General features: G+C 38.7%; 1 protein-coding gene across 2 annotated transcripts; it reads left to right on the top strand.

Moving 5' to 3' along the window:
* Positions 1–3,075: 3,075 nt before the first annotated feature.
* cpne1 (copine I) lies at positions 3,076–17,320 on the top strand. 2 transcript variants are annotated; one of them, XM_042404209.1, is made up of 17 exons: positions 3,076–3,166; positions 3,265–3,338; positions 6,029–6,157; positions 6,261–6,440; positions 7,111–7,185; positions 7,323–7,394; positions 8,088–8,171; positions 8,481–8,570; positions 8,682–8,777; positions 8,862–8,948; positions 9,681–9,740; positions 10,032–10,165; positions 10,298–10,352; positions 10,441–10,495; positions 11,383–11,516; positions 11,602–11,838; positions 12,833–17,320. In XM_042404209.1, exons 3-17 carry the CDS (start codon positions 6,029–6,031, stop codon positions 12,947–12,949), a joined length of 1,605 nt encoding a protein of 534 aa, XP_042260143.1. In that variant the 5' UTR covers positions 3,076–3,166; positions 3,265–3,338; the 3' UTR covers positions 12,950–17,320. The 2 variants fall into 2 exon arrangements, with proteins under 2 accessions (XP_042260143.1, XP_042260133.1); XM_042404199.1 differs by lacking the exon at positions 3,265–3,338 and having other exon boundaries at positions 3,082–3,166.
* Positions 17,321–18,722: the final 1,402 nt, after the last annotated feature.

Below are 18,722 nucleotides of genomic sequence, written 5' to 3'. Positions count from 1 at the left end.
ACCTATGTTTGTGTGTGAGATCTACAGGATTTAAAAGAACACTGGTTTTGTACATTATGCCCCTTTTCTCTCTCAGGACTGTATTTTTCTTTGGTTTGGTCTTTCATGTTCTTTTTTCTCATGCGATATGACGCTGCAGCTTTTTCTGACTTCACTGTGGTTCCACAGCAAAAGGATGAATAAAATTAAACTGTTGTTCTCTGTGAGGAGGTTGACTCATACTGTGATCAGTTTATTCTGTTCTTACTCTGTTACATCTGCCCTCAATTATACTCTTTGATCTTTGTAGTAGTTCATCAGGCTTATGAGATTCAGCAACAGTACTTCCGGTGTGAGTATCTACTCCTCAACATAAAAGCACACAAATGTACTTCATCATTCACAAAGTGAGCATGAAAGTTTATTCTTCACCTTGGAAACAAACAAAAGTAAACATTAAAAAATCTTAACTGAAGGTCCACTTACACTGTCTTCTACAGTGGATGACATTGTGGTCAGTTTTACTGCTATAATTTCAATACTATCTCTGTCACAAATGAGCATCTGCTGAGGAAGTCCTTAAGATATGGTTGAAAGCCCTGAGGGACAAAAACTAGCAAGTGGATGTTGAGCTAAGTTTTTGTTTAGTCAAAGTTCAAAGTGGCATAATGTGGTATTTTACACTCACCAAATTAAAGCACAGGTTAAAATTGATCTTAGCAAAATGAATTTAATAGGCTAAATTTAACACTATACAATTAATTTTTATTTGTTAATGCACAAACTGAATGTCCGAACACTGCTGTTTTTTTACACCTTTAGTGCTTGACCCGTGTTTGAATTTATTAACAAGCACTGAAAAAAACACTAATTATCATCCAGTAAAATGTTTTATCTGCTAAGTGAATTATTATTCATCAATAACCATATATAACCACATAGCATATGTATACTTATTTTGATATTTTATGTACCTTATACCACATTTAACGTATAATCTACAAATCATTTTTAGTTTCAAATAGGCACAATTTATCTGTTTTATTACTTATGATGAACAGAACAGGCAAATAAGACCATGAGATGATCTGATAAATTAATTCCCAAAAGAACTTGTTCATATTTTCTTATATGTTAAAAATGAGCAATTATAGTTACATCTTTTGTGTTATGGGTAAAAACTGACCGTATATACTTCCCTATGAAAAAAGGAGAAAAGTCAGTTTGACTTCCAAAAACAAAATTTGATTTGGTCAATCACACAACAAGTGTCATCTCTGGCATGATGTGTGTGCGTGTTTACATGCATGTGTTTGTGTGTGTGCGTTTGTGTTTGTGCATGTGTTGTGCAAGGTGTGTGGTGAGATGTGAAAAATTAAACGCAAGAAAGCCACAGCCTATATACTGCTAGACAAATTTCAGACTAAAGACCAGTTAATTGGGGACGGCTCATCCAATGGGGGACAACAGCTGTGTCCCCAATTGGTAAAAAGCTGATTTTTGGGTCAGTTGTTATGGTTACGGCTAGGGTAAGTCTCCAGGAAATGAATGCAAGTCTACATAATGTCCCCAGAAGTGATGTAGGTCAATGAGTGTGTGTGTGTGTTGTGCCAGATGTGTGGTGAGATGTGAGAAATAAATTGTAAGAATGCCACAGTCTATATAGTGCTATACAGCTGGGGAACAGGAAATGTGTGTGTGTGTGTGTGTGTGTGTGTGTCTGTCTGTCTGTAGGGCGTTAATGAAAGAGAGAGTGGGTGTGTGTGCATGAGATCATATTTCCTGCATGCCACTCTACAATTGAATTCAAGTCAATATGCTATCTTGGCATGAAACATAATTTTAATATTCCTACACAATATTATACTATTTTTATAGGATTTCATTACTGTTATTTTTTTTGTTGTATTTTTTGTTTTACATGATGGTTTGGCCACATTTACTATGTATTTCTCTGCATAAACAATCCATAATTACGACTGGGTCAAGTTTGACCCATAACCCAATAGATGTAACTTTTTTATAGTCATTAAAAAAAAGAAATTCAGTAGGCCATTGTAGAGGATGTAATGAAGCCTTGTTTTGATCAGAAAATAAAAAGTATGTTTCACACACCTAAACTTTAAAATAGGTCAGCTCAAAGTCATCCATGTTTTACAGCAGTAACATTTTAAATCTAAGTTACATCTTTGTTTTCATTGATTCTGGTTCAATACAAATATGCCAAATTTTTCAATAGCGGATTGGATTGTAAATTGTATTGCTGGACTTGACTTTTCTATCTGTGAAATGAGTCATAGTGCTGAACTGGAAACCACAGAAACCTGCATGTTTAGGCAAGAATAACAGCTTAAAATTTTTTTTTAAATGTATCTATGAAGAGAGCAGCGTCAGTGTTACAGGGCTAGAGAGACTATGAACTTCAATAAGATGTTTTTTGAGCAATCAGTCTGTCTGATCCTATTTACTTTGATTCCTTTTGTTATAATAAGCTGGACCCATGGTTGTATGATTGTTGTTGGTGCTGTAATTTGTTCAATTGATGACCATAAGACTTTGTGGCATACATTTGGCATACATAATTCAGAAGCTGGTGAAATAAGTTGTATTCATACTGACATTTAACGTTTGTAGACTCCGGTGAGCTTTATTTCTGCCACTGTTCTTGTTCCTACCCTACCTCCCAGTCATACTTCCAGTGTTTGTTTCTTTTTTTGTATGTGTGTGTGTAATTGTCTATATTGAGTTTTTTGTTATGAATATTCCTGAAGGCATGTAGAGGGATGCATAAGTCCAGGCCAGTAGGTGTTTTTTGATAATATAGCCATATATAATACAATTCATTCATCAGAAAGAACTTGTTCAGTGGCTAATTTTTATTTGGAATAGCACTTTCTTATATTTTGTGTATTAATGATTGATTGAGTGATCTAGTGGGCAACATTTTAAAGGAAGCAGGGCATTGCTATATCTGGTCGGAAGTGTTTCTTTTTCTGCGGCTACACCCAGTTTCTCTGAGGCCAGAGGGCGTGATTAACAGTCGTTCTATCCAATCAGAACGCGGTTATGCAACTACCTGTCCAATCAGGGCGCAGGATCGCTATCTGCCGCTCCCTGTTAGCTTAAGCTGCTGCGCTAAGCTTGTCTTCTGCTTTAGTTGCTGTTAAAATCGGAATTCTTTGCAGTGGTAAGTTTCTGTAAAAAGTCTTAACATAGTGGTTAGGTCGGTTAGTGTACTATACGGTGTGTTTATTCTGACTGAAAAGGTGTCGTTCCCTGTTGCAGACTCTCTGTAGGTAGTTGGCTGTCGGTCGCTTTCTGTGGTTTTAAAGGAGATAAAGCATAACGGCCCCGATAAGGTGATTTACACTGTCTGTGTCGACACAATGCTCCGTGTGTGTGTGTGTGTGTGTGTGTGTGTCTGTGTGTGTGTGTGTGTGTGTGTGTGTGTGTGTGTCAGGGTGTGAAATTAATTAATTATTGATTATTTACTGTTGAATGGCTGGTGAATTTGAGAGAGAGAGAGAGAGAGAGGATGTGTATGTGTGTTTGGTAAATCATCCTGGTTTGACTGGCAGACTGGTTTAACAACTTCAGTTTAACTTGTTTTTTTACGTTATCATACTGGTGTTTACATGAGGTGCCACTGGCTCAGTTCATTCACAGTCTGAGAGGAAAACAGTCACTGGTACAACAGTGAAAAGGTTCAGGTGAGGTAAAGTAACCTGAAAGCTTTTAATGTGGCCAGAATTTAAATCTGTCTGGTGCATTCACCGTTGGTTGTGTTGTGGGTGTGGTGATCGATTAATTGTTTGAGTCATTGATCAATAAACACTCACTCTCAGGTTGCAGTTTCCCAGTTGTGAAGATTTGATGCTTTTGTCTCTTTTTTTATATCATTGTAAAATGAATATCTTTGGATTTTGGGCATTTTACAAGACTATTTGTCGATGTCACCTTGGATGCTGGGGAACTTTTTTTTTTTTTTTACATTTTATAGATCAAATGATTAATCAGTCAGTTGAGAAAATAATTTTCAGATGAGTAAAAACAATGGCATGACTGGCATCTAATGAATCACAAAGTGCTCTTGATGCACAGGTAGGTGTTATAATGTGAAAAGTCAAGGTGATCTGCATTGTTAAAGTACAAAAGTTTTTTTTTAAAAACTGATGTATATATTTATCAACAGAAATAATTTTCCCTTACTATGTTCTCAGCAGTAGTGGGAGAAATATTCAGATCTTTCAATTTAAATTCAATTCAATTCAATTTAAAAATACTATCTTACAAGTCCAACATTCATAGTTTTAATTGTGATGAATAAAAGACAACATTTATTTCTCAGCAAAATGTACGTTAGGTGTAAAAGTAGAAGTTGTCCTTATTGAGGTTAAAGGGGCTCTGTCAGTGTTAAATTATTATTTTTATACAATTATTTAATTACGATTATTAATACTGATGCGTTTATAGGTGACAAGCATTTTCATGACAAAGCATTGTAGAGTACAATAGTACAATATCAGTCTGAAATGTAGGAGGTTAAAGTAAAAAGTTAAGTAGCATTAAAATGGTAATTTAGTAGTAAAGTTCAGGCACATCAGTATTGTACTTTTAAGTATAGTACTTGAGTTAATGTAATTAGTTACTTTCAACCACTGGTTGTTTGGTAGATGAACTTTGTTGTGTGCTAGGGCTGCAACTAACAGCCCAAGGTGACTTCCTGAAATGTCTCGTTCAGTCATTCACATTTAAGAAGCCGGAGTCAGGTCATTTGAACTTTTTTTTTTCTTAAAAAGTTATTCAAAATGATTATTCAATTACAAACAAAAAAAAAAACTCATTATTTTCCATCACTTCAGGCTGTGACAGATTTTGTTCCAGTTGAACTTGTTTTTCATTTAGACATGAGACCAGTGACCCACCACATCCTCATAGAAGAGTCTATTCACGTAACATACAGAGAGCCCAGCCGCAGTTCATAGCTGCTGTTGAAGAAAATTCTTTGAGGTTCAGTCAGTTCATTCAGTGTCTGTTGGAGGTTCAACAGCCTCCTTTGCATGTTGGAAAGATAAATTTGCAAAGTCATACAGGTTTATCTCTACAGACTGTCACAGAGAGCTTTTGACGTACCATAATTTAGGTGTCAGCAGAACTCTGTAACTTATTGTTTTAGTGCAAGCAAATGTTTGAAGAATCATATAAAATGTGGTGTTGAGAGTGACCTCTGACCGAGCAGAAGAGGGTTTGAGTCTGTACAGGGTTTGCAGGTCAGCTCTGGGTCTGGATGGGTTAGAACGAGACACAGCAGAAAGCTGCTGCTGCTGCTGGAGATATGAGTTCATTTCATTTATTTTCAGGTTGAAGTGATGAAGATTTTTCCAGTTTGTGGTCCAAACATGATGTAGAGCAGAAATGAATTATTAGTTGATAAGTTGTTGCAACTATTTTGATAATGATTGTTATTTTTAAAGCAAAAATGCTAAAACTTCAGTGGTTCTAGATTCTCTAATGTGAATATTTGCTGGTTTTCGTCATTTTCTATAAACTGAGCATCCTTTTGGACTTTTTGATTTTTGGACTGCTTGACTAATTTCTGACATTTTATGTATCAAACAGTTAATGGTGTCCAGTTCATTAACCACTTTATTATTTTGTGGTTTGCTGTGTGTTGTGTCTATGTTCAGTTCCTCTAATCACTTGAATGTCCTCTGATCCATATGTTTGTCTCTAACTCCATCATGAGTCCTCCATCAGGACTCCTCTGTTATAGATGTGTTTGCAAATTGTGTTTTGTGTTGGTTTTAATTCAGAGAACAGAGGAGATAAAACAGAAGCAGTAACCGGCGTTGTCTTTCAGTTTCTGTACTGAAATAGGTTCCTGCTTTTTGAGCAGTTTTCTAACCAGTGTTTGTTTTTCATTGGCAGATGTCAGAAAGTTTAATGTGACCAACTGTACATTTTGTTGTGACACTGAAGTTATTCTATAAAAACTTGTTATGTTCTGTATTGAATCCTGATCTGAAGGTCTCTCTCTGCTCCTCCTCAGATGGCGGACTGTGTCTCTAAAGTGGAGCTGAGTGTCTCCTGTTCCAACCTGCTGGATAAAGATGTCGGATCAAAGTCGGATCCTCTGTGTGTGCTGCTGCTAAACACGGGAGGAGACAACTGGACTGAGGTAACATTGCAATCACACTATAGGATACAGGATTTATTTTATTTTAGGTTTTGTGTTGGATAAAAAAAAAAACTCTTCTCTTCTCTGTTTGTCTCTCTGTCAGCTGGGTCGTACTGAGCGTATTAAGAACTCCTCCAGTCCGTCCTTCAGTCAGCGTCTCAGACTGGATTATCACTTTGAGACGGTTCAAAATCTGAAGTTGGGGATCTACGACATCGACAACTCCAGTGTCGACCTCGGCGATGATGACTACCTGGGAGGGGTGGAGCTAACGCTGGGACAGGTACACACCAAATCAGACCAGATTTAATTCAAAAACTCTTACAAGACTCACTGCAAATCAGCATTTTTTTTTCACTGAATCTGGTTTAATGGAAACAGACAAGTAAACACCTCACAGTATCTGTAGTAATACTTTTTTGTGTTGTTAAACATTTGTTGTTAGTGCACCATCTGCTGGCTACAATCAGAATTGACCAAAGATTTTTAACTTCTATTAAACTATTTTACTTGGAGTTTCTCTGTGGATGACAGTGTCAATCTGTCCAAACTGAAATACCATAACAGTGATTTATTAACAGTTTTAAACTCATAATGAACATTTTTGGCAGAGATCCCTCAAAACTGGTTAGTGACAGAGTTCTTACTCACAGGCAGAAATGCTTCTCAGGTTCACTAAGGATTATAATGTCTACAGCTCCCTCTTCTGGACAAAATATGTAGTTACAATACTGTCTTTGAATTATTTCATATTTTGCCAGCATGTTTACAGATACTGATATATTTGTCAGCTGATGAAGTGATTAGGCTTTAACAGATCAGCAGTTCAGAGGAGCTGACCTCAAACACAACCATCACTGAGGTTCCTCTGCTGTCACTACAGTACTGATGCAGGATTGGAGGCTTTTGTCAAGGATACAGCTGAAGACTGACCTCCTCTGTGTGTGTTTCAGATCGTTTCCAGTAAAACTTTGACCAGACCTCTGCAGCTGAAGAAAGGCAAACCCGCCGGGAAAGGAACCATCACTGTATGTACTCTGTGTGTGTGTGTGTGTGTGTTATATGTTTTAGATGTTGTAATTGTGTGCATGGATACAATATTCTTATTATTGTGACTATCAAGTAAAGACTGTGTGTGTGTGTGTGTGTGTGTGTGTGTGTGTAGGTCTCAGCAGAAGAGATGAAGGACAACAGAGCCATTGAGCTGGAGATGGAGGCTAAAAAGCTCGACAAGAAGGTAACTCTTCTTCCTACTTTATTGTCTTCCTTCTCATCCTGCTCTTTATCTTCCTCTTTTCCACCTCCACCTCCACCTCCTCAGGACTGTGTTGCACCAGCTCTTCATAAATCCATCACTAGGTTTCTGTGTAGAGTTCTTCCATAGTTCCTCTGTAGCCACTGAATAGTTTGAAAGTAGTGATTTACAACATCACCATTGCACCATTAAAACTTTCAGGGATGTCTCAGCCAGTTAAAGGACAGCTGGTGCGATTGTCTGCTGGCTATCCTTGTCTTTTCTCCTCTTTCCGTCTTTTTTCTCCTCTACGTATTCAAAGAATCAGCATGTTTACATGCACCAAGCACTCAAAGAAATCACATTACGCAGATAATCAGAGAACATAGTCACTTCCTTTGTAGTAACCTGATGACTGTAAGTCTGTGTAACTAATCAGATTTCTCCCCTTCACACCCATGACCTTATTTTGGAAGCATTTCTTTCTTATTTTACCTATATTATTAATAGAAGATGCTGCTTCCTGCCTCTTTTGTTCTTTCTCTGGGAGAACTCTAGCTGGAAAATCTGACTTCTCTAAACTCTATCCCAGTTACTGAAACCAGGTTTCTTGTGTTTGAAAGCCGACTGTAACCCGGTAACAAATAGATATAAATGCACTGAATGAGTTGAGCTTGTTGTCTTTTGTTTGTTAAGGATATGTTTGGAAAGTCTGATCCCTTCCTGGAGTTCTTTAAGCAAGGAGACGACGGAAAGTGGCAGCTGGTCCACAGAACAGAGGTACACACACTCTCATACTTCAAACCTCAATTTAAACCTAATTCTAAATGAAAGACCCTAAAACCAATTGTCTTAATCATCTTATTTCTCTGATTGATGGGTTCCTGCATAAATACATCATTTTCTGTTCAAGTTAGAATCGTTTTAGTCATTTCACCGAAGAGATTTTGTGTTTTTGTATCTTTTTTAAGTGAGAGGGGCTCAGCTGGGAAAAGATTATGTCACATACTTCTGTGCACCAATCAGTGCAGCTCACACACGGGATGATGTCATTGTGATGAAGGTGTGTGTGTGTGTATGTTTGTATAGGTGGTGAAGAACAATCTGAGTCCCTCCTGGAAGAAGTTCACTGTTCCTCTGCAGACGTTCTGCAGCAGCGACCTCGACAAAACTATTAAGGTTCCACCAATCTGATTTTACCTCTGTTCAAAACAACCAATCAGAATTTACCTTCAGTCATAACAATCAACCAAAGCTCCGACACTCACATTAAGTCTTCTCCTCCTGCAGGTGGATTGTTCTGATCATGACAGCGATGGATCTCATGATCTGATCGGTTCTTTCACCACTAAAGTCTCTGAGCTGCAGAAAGCTGCTAGTTCAGCGGTGAGCTCATTGATAATAAAACATTTGACGTCTTTCTATTGGCTGGTCAGAGGTCATTAAACTGTGGGATCTCTTGTCCTCCAGGTGGAGTTTGACTGCGTCCACCCCGAGAAACAGAAGAAGAAGAAGGGCTACAAGAACTCTGGAGTCGTCTGTGTGAAGAGCTGCAAGGTAAGAGACTACATTACCCAGAGTTCCCTGCCGGTGGTTGCTGCTTTGTAATCTTTAAAGCTGTCAGGTAGCACTTGTTGTCAGGATGTGAACAGATTTCTCCTCCTTTGAGCCAAACTCCAACTTTTACCATCTGTAACCTGAACCAAGCTGTGTGATTGATGGAGCCTGCTGGAAGCTTTGAACAGATTTGCAGGAAGCTGTGCAGCCTGCAGGCACTGCTCAGGGCAGAAAAATGACAGAGTAGAGTCATAATACAGATCTAAAAGAAAGACACCAGAAAGATTTGTATGATCAGAATGGCTGGCTTTGGAAATTAGACTTCACAAAGCAGAAATATACATTAGAGACACATTTTAGCCAGATGTTGTAGATGCATCTGTCTGTGCAAGACGCATACGCAATCTTTACTCCTCCCGTATGTTCTGCAACTACGTCATTGGAAGTGAACACTTCAGACATGTTTCAACCACATTTTCTAGTTGTTCACATGCATATGACAGAACAGATGAGCCTACATTTTAGTTGGTATAGACTAACATGTGTAACAGCTCAGGTTTCACTTGCACTGTTGTGTGTAACATCAACCTGAAGCATATTTATACACTCAAAGTCTATTTTCTACTGACTTATAGATGTAACTTCATTGATTGTGTATAATATAATATAAACATTAAACACACAAGTGATTGTTTCATTTACGCTGTGTCACTGTGTTTGTGTGTGTTGCAGCTGGTGACTCAGTACAGCTTCCTGGACTATGTGATGGGCGGCTGCCAAATCAACTTCACAGTACGTCAACATCAACAAACACACACACATTTTAAATGCTTTATTTTAATTCACCAATCACATTCAAATATAAAGGATTCAAATATTTACAGAGACTGCAAAATATTGTGTTCTTGAGATAAAGAGATGATTGATCTCAGTTATTAATCATAACTTGTTAATTAATTTATTCATCAAAAACACAATGTATAAACTGTAAATTAACATGTAAATGATATATTTGAATAATGACTGAATGTTTGTAGGTGGTGATTAATGAACGCATGAATGAATCTTGTATAAACTCCTCAGGTGGGGATTGACTTCACCGGCTCGAACGGTGATCCTCGCTCACCCAACTCTCTCCACTACATGAGTGCAGATGGGCTGAACCAGTACCTGTCTGCTCTGTGGTCTGTGGGTCAGGTCATCCAGGACTACGACTCGTTAGTACACACACACACACACACACAACCTACACCTGAAAAACAACACTTGCAAAACCTCATACCAGACCCCCTACCTAAAACAACTTCCCAGACTCTAACCCTGTGATTATTTTATGTTTCTTGTTTCAGTGATAAGTTCTTCCCAGCGTTCGGTTTTGGAGCCAAACTGCCTCCAGACTACCAGGTCAGCTCTCTAAACCAACCAATCACAACACAGCTTTATTATTATTAACTTTATTCTTTACTGAACTGTTGTGTTGTTGATCCTACAGGCTGCAAACCATGAGTTCGCCCTCAACTTCAACCCCACTAACCCCCACTGCCAAGGTACACACACACACACACACACACACTTCTTTCCCTTCCAGTTGAATATCTAGTGAGGTCTCAGATTTATCTGGCGGTCCCTTGGTGGGTTCCAACCTGGACACTCAGTGGTTTAAAGATTTCCTGTGATTGTAAAATGATTACTTCTCAGGAATATCTCACTCTTTTTTCCTTCTCGCTATAAACACAGAACTGTGGGTAATTAATCAATTAAAATGTTGTTTATTCAAATTTTCTGATGTTTTCACTTTAATATTTGATTATGTGGTGTTCATTAGATTACGCAGAATGTCATTTCCCACTTTGTATCTGCTTCAGGTTAATGTTTGTGTCACCAAAAAGACACTAAAACCATTTTGATGTGTTGTTTCTGTGATTTGAGCAACAAGGAGCTTTATTGTTGGACATTTAGTTGTAAGATTCAGGTGATCTTCTTCTCTCAGTGCTCCTATCATTTTGATAACGGAAGTCTGCCTCTTTCAACAAGCCACCTGCTGAACCTCCTGCAGTTTTTATTTCCAGATGTTGCACTCTGATGTGTTTGCACTTGTTCTAAAAAATGTTAGGTGCCATATTAGCCAGAGGAGGAAACAGAAGAAATGACTGCAGCTGAAAATTAATTCAGTTAAATTACCGTAATAACAGAAATTTAAGTCGGATTATATTTATGAGAGTTGTGTTGTAGTGATAATGAGGTTTGGAAGAAGGCGTTTTTGTTTCAGTAGATACAGAAGTCTTCAGTATGTGAACTGAAGATTTTTGTGAGAATTTCAGGGTAATACTGAGATTGAAATTTCCAACATTCAACTCTGATCTGATATCACATTTGCCTGCATTGACAGCAGTTGTAAAGTATTTTCATCTGTGTTACACTCTGTCTCTCTCAGGTATTCAGGGGATAGTTGAAGCCTACAGGATGGTTTTGCCTCAGATCAGACTCTCAGGACCTACAAACTTCTCTCCCATCATCAATCATGTCGCTTCCATCGCCGCCACAGCTGCACAGACCAACAGCGCCTCTGTGAGGACACACACAAAAACACACACAAAAAGAATAACCAAAAAAACACACTCAGACTTTAATATAAGTCTTTCTCTCTCTGCAGCAATACTACGTCCTCCTCATCCTCACGGACGGTGAGATCACTGACTTCGACCAGACCCGAGACGCCATCGTTCGGGCGTCGCGGATGCCGCTGTCAATCATCATCGTTGGTGTGGGGCCGGCGGACTTTAAAGCCATGGAGCTTCTGGATGGAGACGACGGCGTGCTGAGGTCGACGACGGGGGAGGCCATCACCAGAGACATCGTCCAGTTTGTCCCGTTCAGACAGTTCAAAGATGTAAGGCTCTGTGTGTGTGTGTGTGTGTGTGTGTGTGTGTGTGTGTGTGTGTGTGTGTATAACAGCTGTGCAATTTTTCAGTAAATAAAAATGTAAAATGTTCACAGTTGAAAGTCAAACTGTACTAAGACATTTGGAAATGCAGTGTGCAGGGCAATGCAGAGCTTTCACAGAGGACAGTGTGCCAGGCTGGGAACAGAGAAGCTTTTTCTGAGTCTCTCTGCGGTTACAGAGGCGTTTACCAGAGTGCAGAAACTGGAATAGTTTATTGCTGGGGTAATGAGGATCCTTCATAATCCTACTGGCTCTGTGTAAGCTCTCAGACCAGTCTGTGATCCCTCCGTTAGCTGAGATTCACAGAGAGAACAGACCAGTGTTAAAACATTGTGGGGGGGGGTTGTGTTGGTGGGTGAATGTTGTTGAAGGTACTAATGAGACAATAAAATATGAAATAGTCCAGTTGGAGCAACAGATTTATGTGTTTAAATGCTCACAGACAGGATTTTACAACTCTGGAAAGTTGTCTTGGTAGCAACTGTTTGATCTTTCATGGTGATGACTGTGAGGTAAACAGTAGAAATGTGGCGAGTAATCCACCAGGAATGTGTGCTTGCATGTGGTGGATGATGTTGTGTTGTGCAGATTCGACATTTTTCACGCAGGGCTAATATTGGTCTGAACGGGGCCTTAGGATGCTTTCCACAGCACCAGAGTAGAAATAGAGGGGAACCACCAGAAAGATCTGAATTTCTTAAGCTGTCTGACAGACTTTCTCACCATGATGCCTGTTTGTGTGAACCATGTCAAATTATCTGTGATTTATGGATTTGTATGTGCCACCTATTGATTGCCTGTTTGCTGTGTGCACTCATGTTCTGTGAGAGTAGAGGTCTGGCTAGATCTGGTGCTTAAACACTGCAGATGAGACACAGCAGCTGACAACTTTCTCACTAACATCTCATCTGTCTCTCTCTCTCTCTCTCTCTCTTTTCAGGCTCCCATGTCATCTCTGGCTCAGTCTGTCCTGGCAGAGGTTCCCAATCAGCTGGTCTCTTATTTCAAAATGAGAGGCCTTGAACCACCGAAACCACAAGCTGCTCCCAAATCCTAGACCCCACCCACGTTCCGCTCATTCCAGGATCAGACCGCACCCCTCAGCTCTGGCCCTACCCACAAAGTCGACCACTCTTCAACGACCAACCTGATGTGTCGCTGGAATTTCAGCCAATCACAACGCAGCAATCAGCTGTCAGCCAATCAGAATTCCAGGAGCAATCCTCCCCAATTTTTTTTTTTTTAAACCAGTGTCATAATCACTTTGTTTTCTCTAATTTTCCTCTTCAGTAAGTGGTATTACAATAATGTAGTATGAATTATTGAATCCTCCTGCTGCTTTCACACTAACTATGCAGATCATGTTTACTAATGTATTCATATATATATTTGATTCCTCCTGCTGTTTCCACACTTTCTATGCAAATCACATGTCTTTACTAACATGTGTTTAACAGTCACAGAGCAACACACACACACACACTCCAATTATCATTACCATAGTAACAGAAGGTCACTGACCTCCTGAGAGCTGAACTTGTGTAGAAACTGTTTGACTTTGTATTTGTAGACAGAAGTAAGTTTGGGGTTTTCTCATTCACTTCAACACAGTACTATCACAGCAGCTTCTACACATTGACAGTAAACCAATGGTTTCCTTGTTACCATGGTGACACTGTGCACCCCTGGACCAGCTCTGTATGAGTGTGTGTGGCTTGAATCTGCTTGATTGATCAGGTGTCAATATATTGCACTTTGCTTTTCACTAAAATGCTGGAAAAATATATTATGAATATTATCATAGTTTTACTACTATAGCCTTATTATACACTTTACTATAGCCTTACTGTAGTTGTTAGTGTAGCCTGTGTGACCTCAACACGCTGCTTCCAGACTCTGTCATGACTCTCAGTGGTTTGTTGTTGCAGCCATTTTGGCTCCCAGCTCAGAACTCATTTCTACCATCACGTTGGGTTCAACCTGAATTTCCTAAAATATGGAGGACCCCTGTTTGACCTTTTAAAATACCAAAACTGACGACCTGCGACATTAATGATTCATACAAGATGTTGGAGGCATCAGTTAATTTTTCATCCTGTATCAAAGAGCTGCATGTCTGTAGTTACAGACTCTGAATGTTTGGCCATGCAGGTCAGTTGACCTGAGACAGAGCAGATCTGAACTGACTTAATCTCTTAATCTGTAATATGGTGTCTGAACTCGTCTCTGTTCATTGGTCAGATAAAGTCCAAAAATGGATGCTGACTGCGTACGCAAATAACACACAGAAGTTCATAAGTTTCTCAATCAAATATATGATATACAGATGACAACATTTACGTCACCACCGTGAGAAAGCAGAAAGTATAAATTTGGGCTTTAGTGAACAGATTTACTGATCGCACTGTCCGTCTGGCAGAAACACTCTTTGTTGGGAGCCAACATTTTCGTCTCAGCAGCACAGTAATGATGCTGCGTTCAGGTCATGTTGAAGTTACCGTTAATCCTGTCAGCATCCAAGTTAGACTTTTTTCACTCTTGAGCTGCACAAACTGAGTCAAAGATTCATCCACACAAGTTGGAAATATTCAAATTTGAGCTAAAAAAATGTCCTTTTACCAGAATCTACTTCATTAGCATACAGAAATGAGAGAAAAAAGGAGCTACTGGAGGGAAATAACAGAAAGAAGCAGAGTTCTCAGTGACTGCTGCTACATAAATACACACAGTTAGTGTGTGTGTTGCTAGCTAGATACTAGACAGCTCAGTTTGGTACATCGACAGTCCAGCAGGTGAATATCTATTCCTGAACACACTTTTAGACTCGCAGTTAAGAGTGCTGGCAGTTGCAGTCTTGAGCTGACCAGTGATGTAAGCACTTAGTCGTAACCATGGTAACCCTCCCTCCCTCCCAAATGACCTGAACGCGGCGTCCCGCATTGCCAAGCAACTTCACACTGAGAGTCTGTCTGAATGTCTGCTCTGTGTACGTACCAAAGACTGTCTCCTGACTGACACGGCCTTCTCTCTCTTAACTGGGATACTGAAATTACCTGAAAACACACACAAATACACACACACACACACACACACACACACACACACACACACACACACACACACACACACACACACACACACAAACAAACAATCAATGGTAAACTGTGTCAAATAAATCATTGCTAATTAAAGAGTTACCGCCAACGATTCATCTGCACCTTAAATTAAAAGCACTTGAAAATAATTTTCAATCTCATTTTAAGCACTTACAATCATCACTTGATGTTGACAGAAATGACATAAATGAGTAAAATTGTTAGAGGTCAAAGAGTTCATTTTGGGCTTTTTTTTTCAGGGTCCATTTTTTTTAAAGTCAAACATCTGTATTGCATATTGTTTGTAGCGCTGAGGTTAGTTTTAACTTTAGCAAAGAAATACATTCTGCATATTTGGGAACAGTCTGTGTAACAAGATAATTTCTATAATAACATTTTTGTAGTTTACAGCCACAATTGTTAAGTGCTGCAAATTTTAGAGATCTATAAATGCAGTCCAAGCATATCTCACAGTCTTCATCAGCGAATGGAGCCGTCTCAGGTGTCTTCACCCGATAACCTTTCAACACCTTCATCTCCCTGCTGTTCTGTTGTGGTGTATGACATCATCATGACATCACACGTGACAGCTGACCGAAGAGACTGAATGAACACCAGAAACTGACCAAACAACACCTGAACACACCATCTGCTGGAAGACTGTGAGATGTGGTTGAAAGCTCTGGAAGAAGCTAGTTTGGATTATTATTTTTGTCAAACGTACCAGTTTTGTATTTTTAGTTGAAGCAGTGTTTTATGTTTCCAGCAGTCTGCCTCTTTGGTACCAACAGTGTCTGCTGCTTCAAGACTGTGTGATTTGTTGTTTTTCAGTCAAACTTGTTCCAGTTTTCTCTGTAAGAAAACAATCGAAAACATCACTTTGTCACCTGTTACAGTCGCCAACGAGGGATGACTGGAGTCACAGGAAATAAAGTGTGAACAGTTTGAGATGAAATGAAAAAGCACCTTCTGACTCCTCGTCTATCCAGAGTTTTCTGAGAAGTATTGACAAAACATTCAAATGAGTTCCCCAGAAAGTTTCTAAAGATGTTTGTTTGCTGAGTCTGGATTCATCTGTTTACTTCAGTGTTTCTCAACATTTTAGGCTTTTGGCCTCCTAAACAAAACCATATCTACTGGTGAACAATACATTCTTGTTGAACTGGTCACACATATTAACATCTCAACATACATATCAACAGTTGTGACCATTTCAACCAAAAAATGTATTTTTTTATACATTTTAGAGGCTCAGAGAGGTAAAGTTATACCGTAATTGACCGGGTGAAAAAACAAGATTAGAGAAAAGTCTGAAAAACAAACATGTTTTCTTTGCTTTCCTGTTCTGTTAGTCATCATATCATGACTCCCAACACTACACAGGTCTGCTGTGTCGCAGGTCTTTTCAGAAAACATCTATAACAATTAACACTTTCCCTATTTTAAACTGTTAGAAAACATTTTGTTTATCAATTTGTTTCCTAAAACCTTAAAAACTACTTTCTGAAGTTTGTTCAGAAATACAGAAATCTGACCGTTTAGAAAGAAAAGGCAGATCCATCCACTGATGAAGACCATGACTTGCTCTTGAAAGCACCAGAAAAAGCTAATTAAGTGCACCATGAGTTCAGGTTTTTTTGTATTTTTTGTTTTTGTTGTTGTTGTTGTTGATGCCAAACTGCAGCAGATTCTGTTGGTGGTCTCCGCCATCTTCTTTCTTTGTTTTCTTCTTAGTTGCTGAAAACTTGTTTTACATCTGTGTTTTAGTTGAAGGGAATTTGTTTTCACATATGTGGTTTAAAGTGTTTAAAAGGCACTTCAATTTTTAAGATTTCAGCCAAAAATCTTCCCATTTGTCATTTTAAACAGACAATTAATGAAGTTAAGTGAATGTAATCATGCTGGAAATCATGTACGTCAGTTTAACCCTGGCTGTGTGGTCACATGGTGCTATGATGTCATCGAGTATGGGAGAGACTTGGGCCAAATTTCTAAAAACTGCTGTCACTTGAACCATCAGGGATGAAAATCTGCTGTTTGAAAATAAGAAAAAGAAAATAAAATCTTATCTTGATAAAGAACTACACCTCCCATAATCCTTTGCTCCATATCTGCACTGGTTAAACCTCTTTCACACCTGTTGTTCTTTACTCAACTTGTAAATGATTGTGAAACTGGTTCATCCACAGCATCATGTGACCACCTGCTCCACTGCTCACTCAATCAACCACTATCAACTAACCAATGTAACTAACCAGTATAACCAGTAACATCATGTCTGTATGAACACTGCCTTAGAATTCAATAAAAAAAAACAACATTGGGAAACAAAATAAGTTTCTTTACTGTGTTTCGGTGCAGAGAGCTGCTGCTGCTGCTGCTTTATTCCAACACTTTTCATAGTTTCAATCATCAGCCGACACAAAAATACAAAACCACCACTGACTGTTAACTTCAGCTGTAAGCAGTACGGCTTTCTGTGCGCTGCCGGACTGTCGTATTATTCTTTCTACAATTATTTTTTACCATGATTTTGTATCTTATTCAAGTATAATCTATATTGGTAAGTACAGTGTTATTATTACTGTACTCACCAATATACAGTTTTGTCCATAACTACCTCTTTTGGTAGTTATGGACAAAATTACCAAAATTATTCTAATAAACTGGAATAATTCTTTAAAGAAGTGTCTAATATGTGCTGAAGTACTATGTTGAACTACAGTCCCGGGTTTCCAGTAGAGATGACCTGATTGCTGCTGAGCTTTGGCACACTCAGTTGTGTTCTGGCTCAGTCTCACAGTGATATAACTGAGTTTTACTGAGTTTTGGTGTTTGGACTTGATTCGAGCTGAGAATCAGTTCCAGTTATCAGCACATGAACCAGCTTTGGGCCAATGTGGGCAGCCAGAATCAGCAAAGGAAAAAAACTGAGTTATGTGTTATGTAAAAAAAATAATATATCAGCAAATATATCATAATCAGATTTAAAACTATTAATATCTAGTTTGTGTCACCATCAGTATCATATCCACTTAATGTTGACTAAATATTGTCCATTAAGGTCTTGTTCTGTTCATTAGTGCGCACAAACTATTAATTTAACAGCATGTTTTATTATTTTATGACAGCTGCTGAGCTCTTTACAGTATATTTCTGTGAATCAACAAACAGCAGCCTGTACAGCTGTGTCCATCTCATCCACACTTAAAGACATTTTTTTTTGCTGTGTCACATGAAGATGACGTCAACATTATGAATCCTGCCTATAAAGCTCTGATTGGCTCGAGGTTTTTTCTTTTCCAACCGGGGGAAACAGTCGTCAATGAGCACAACACCTGACCTGATAACATAAAGATGAACTTAGACTTTCAGTACTTTTATTTTATTTTCTGTTATTTTTGCTTAAATTCAGGTTTTAACTGTAGTATTGATATTTCTACTGAACTGAAGAAACTGAGCACTGATCCCACTGAGCTGCTTTATGTTTATGCAGTCACATTTTAGGGACTCGCCTCCTTTTTGGATACAAAAAGCAAGTCCCCATAACATAAATAATTAAATTATAAGGTCAAGACTTAGTTTAAGGTTAATTTAAATCTCCAGGAAATGAATGTAAGTCAATGTAATGTCCTCTGAAGTGTAGTCTAAGGAGGGAACTAGTTGAGCAACTCTATTTGCTTTCTCAAACATTAGACAGGACCTGCCCTAACAGACACACACATACACACACAC

The sequence above is a fragment of the Thunnus maccoyii genome, chromosome 3 (genome assembly GCF_910596095.1).
Source record: "Thunnus maccoyii chromosome 3, fThuMac1.1, whole genome shotgun sequence".
In the NCBI taxonomy this organism is placed as follows: domain Eukaryota; kingdom Metazoa; phylum Chordata; class Actinopteri; order Scombriformes; family Scombridae; genus Thunnus; species Thunnus maccoyii.
The sequence above is the reverse complement of the archived record's forward strand: the minus strand, read 5'-3'. Positions and strand labels throughout refer to the sequence as shown.

Bases quoted from the DNA above. Each gene is read 5' to 3' on its own strand.
- cpne1 (XM_042404209.1), top strand. From the start codon at position 6,029: ATGGCGGACTGTGTCTCTAAAGTGGAGCTGAGTGTCTCCTGTTCCAAC. The intron at 8,172-8,480 runs GTACACACACTC...ATGTTTGTATAG, and splicing joins AGCTGGTCCACAGAACAGAG to GTGGTGAAGAACAATCTGAG. The intron at 10,353-10,440 runs GTCAGCTCTCTA...TTGATCCTACAG, and splicing joins AACTGCCTCCAGACTACCAG to GCTGCAAACCATGAGTTCGC.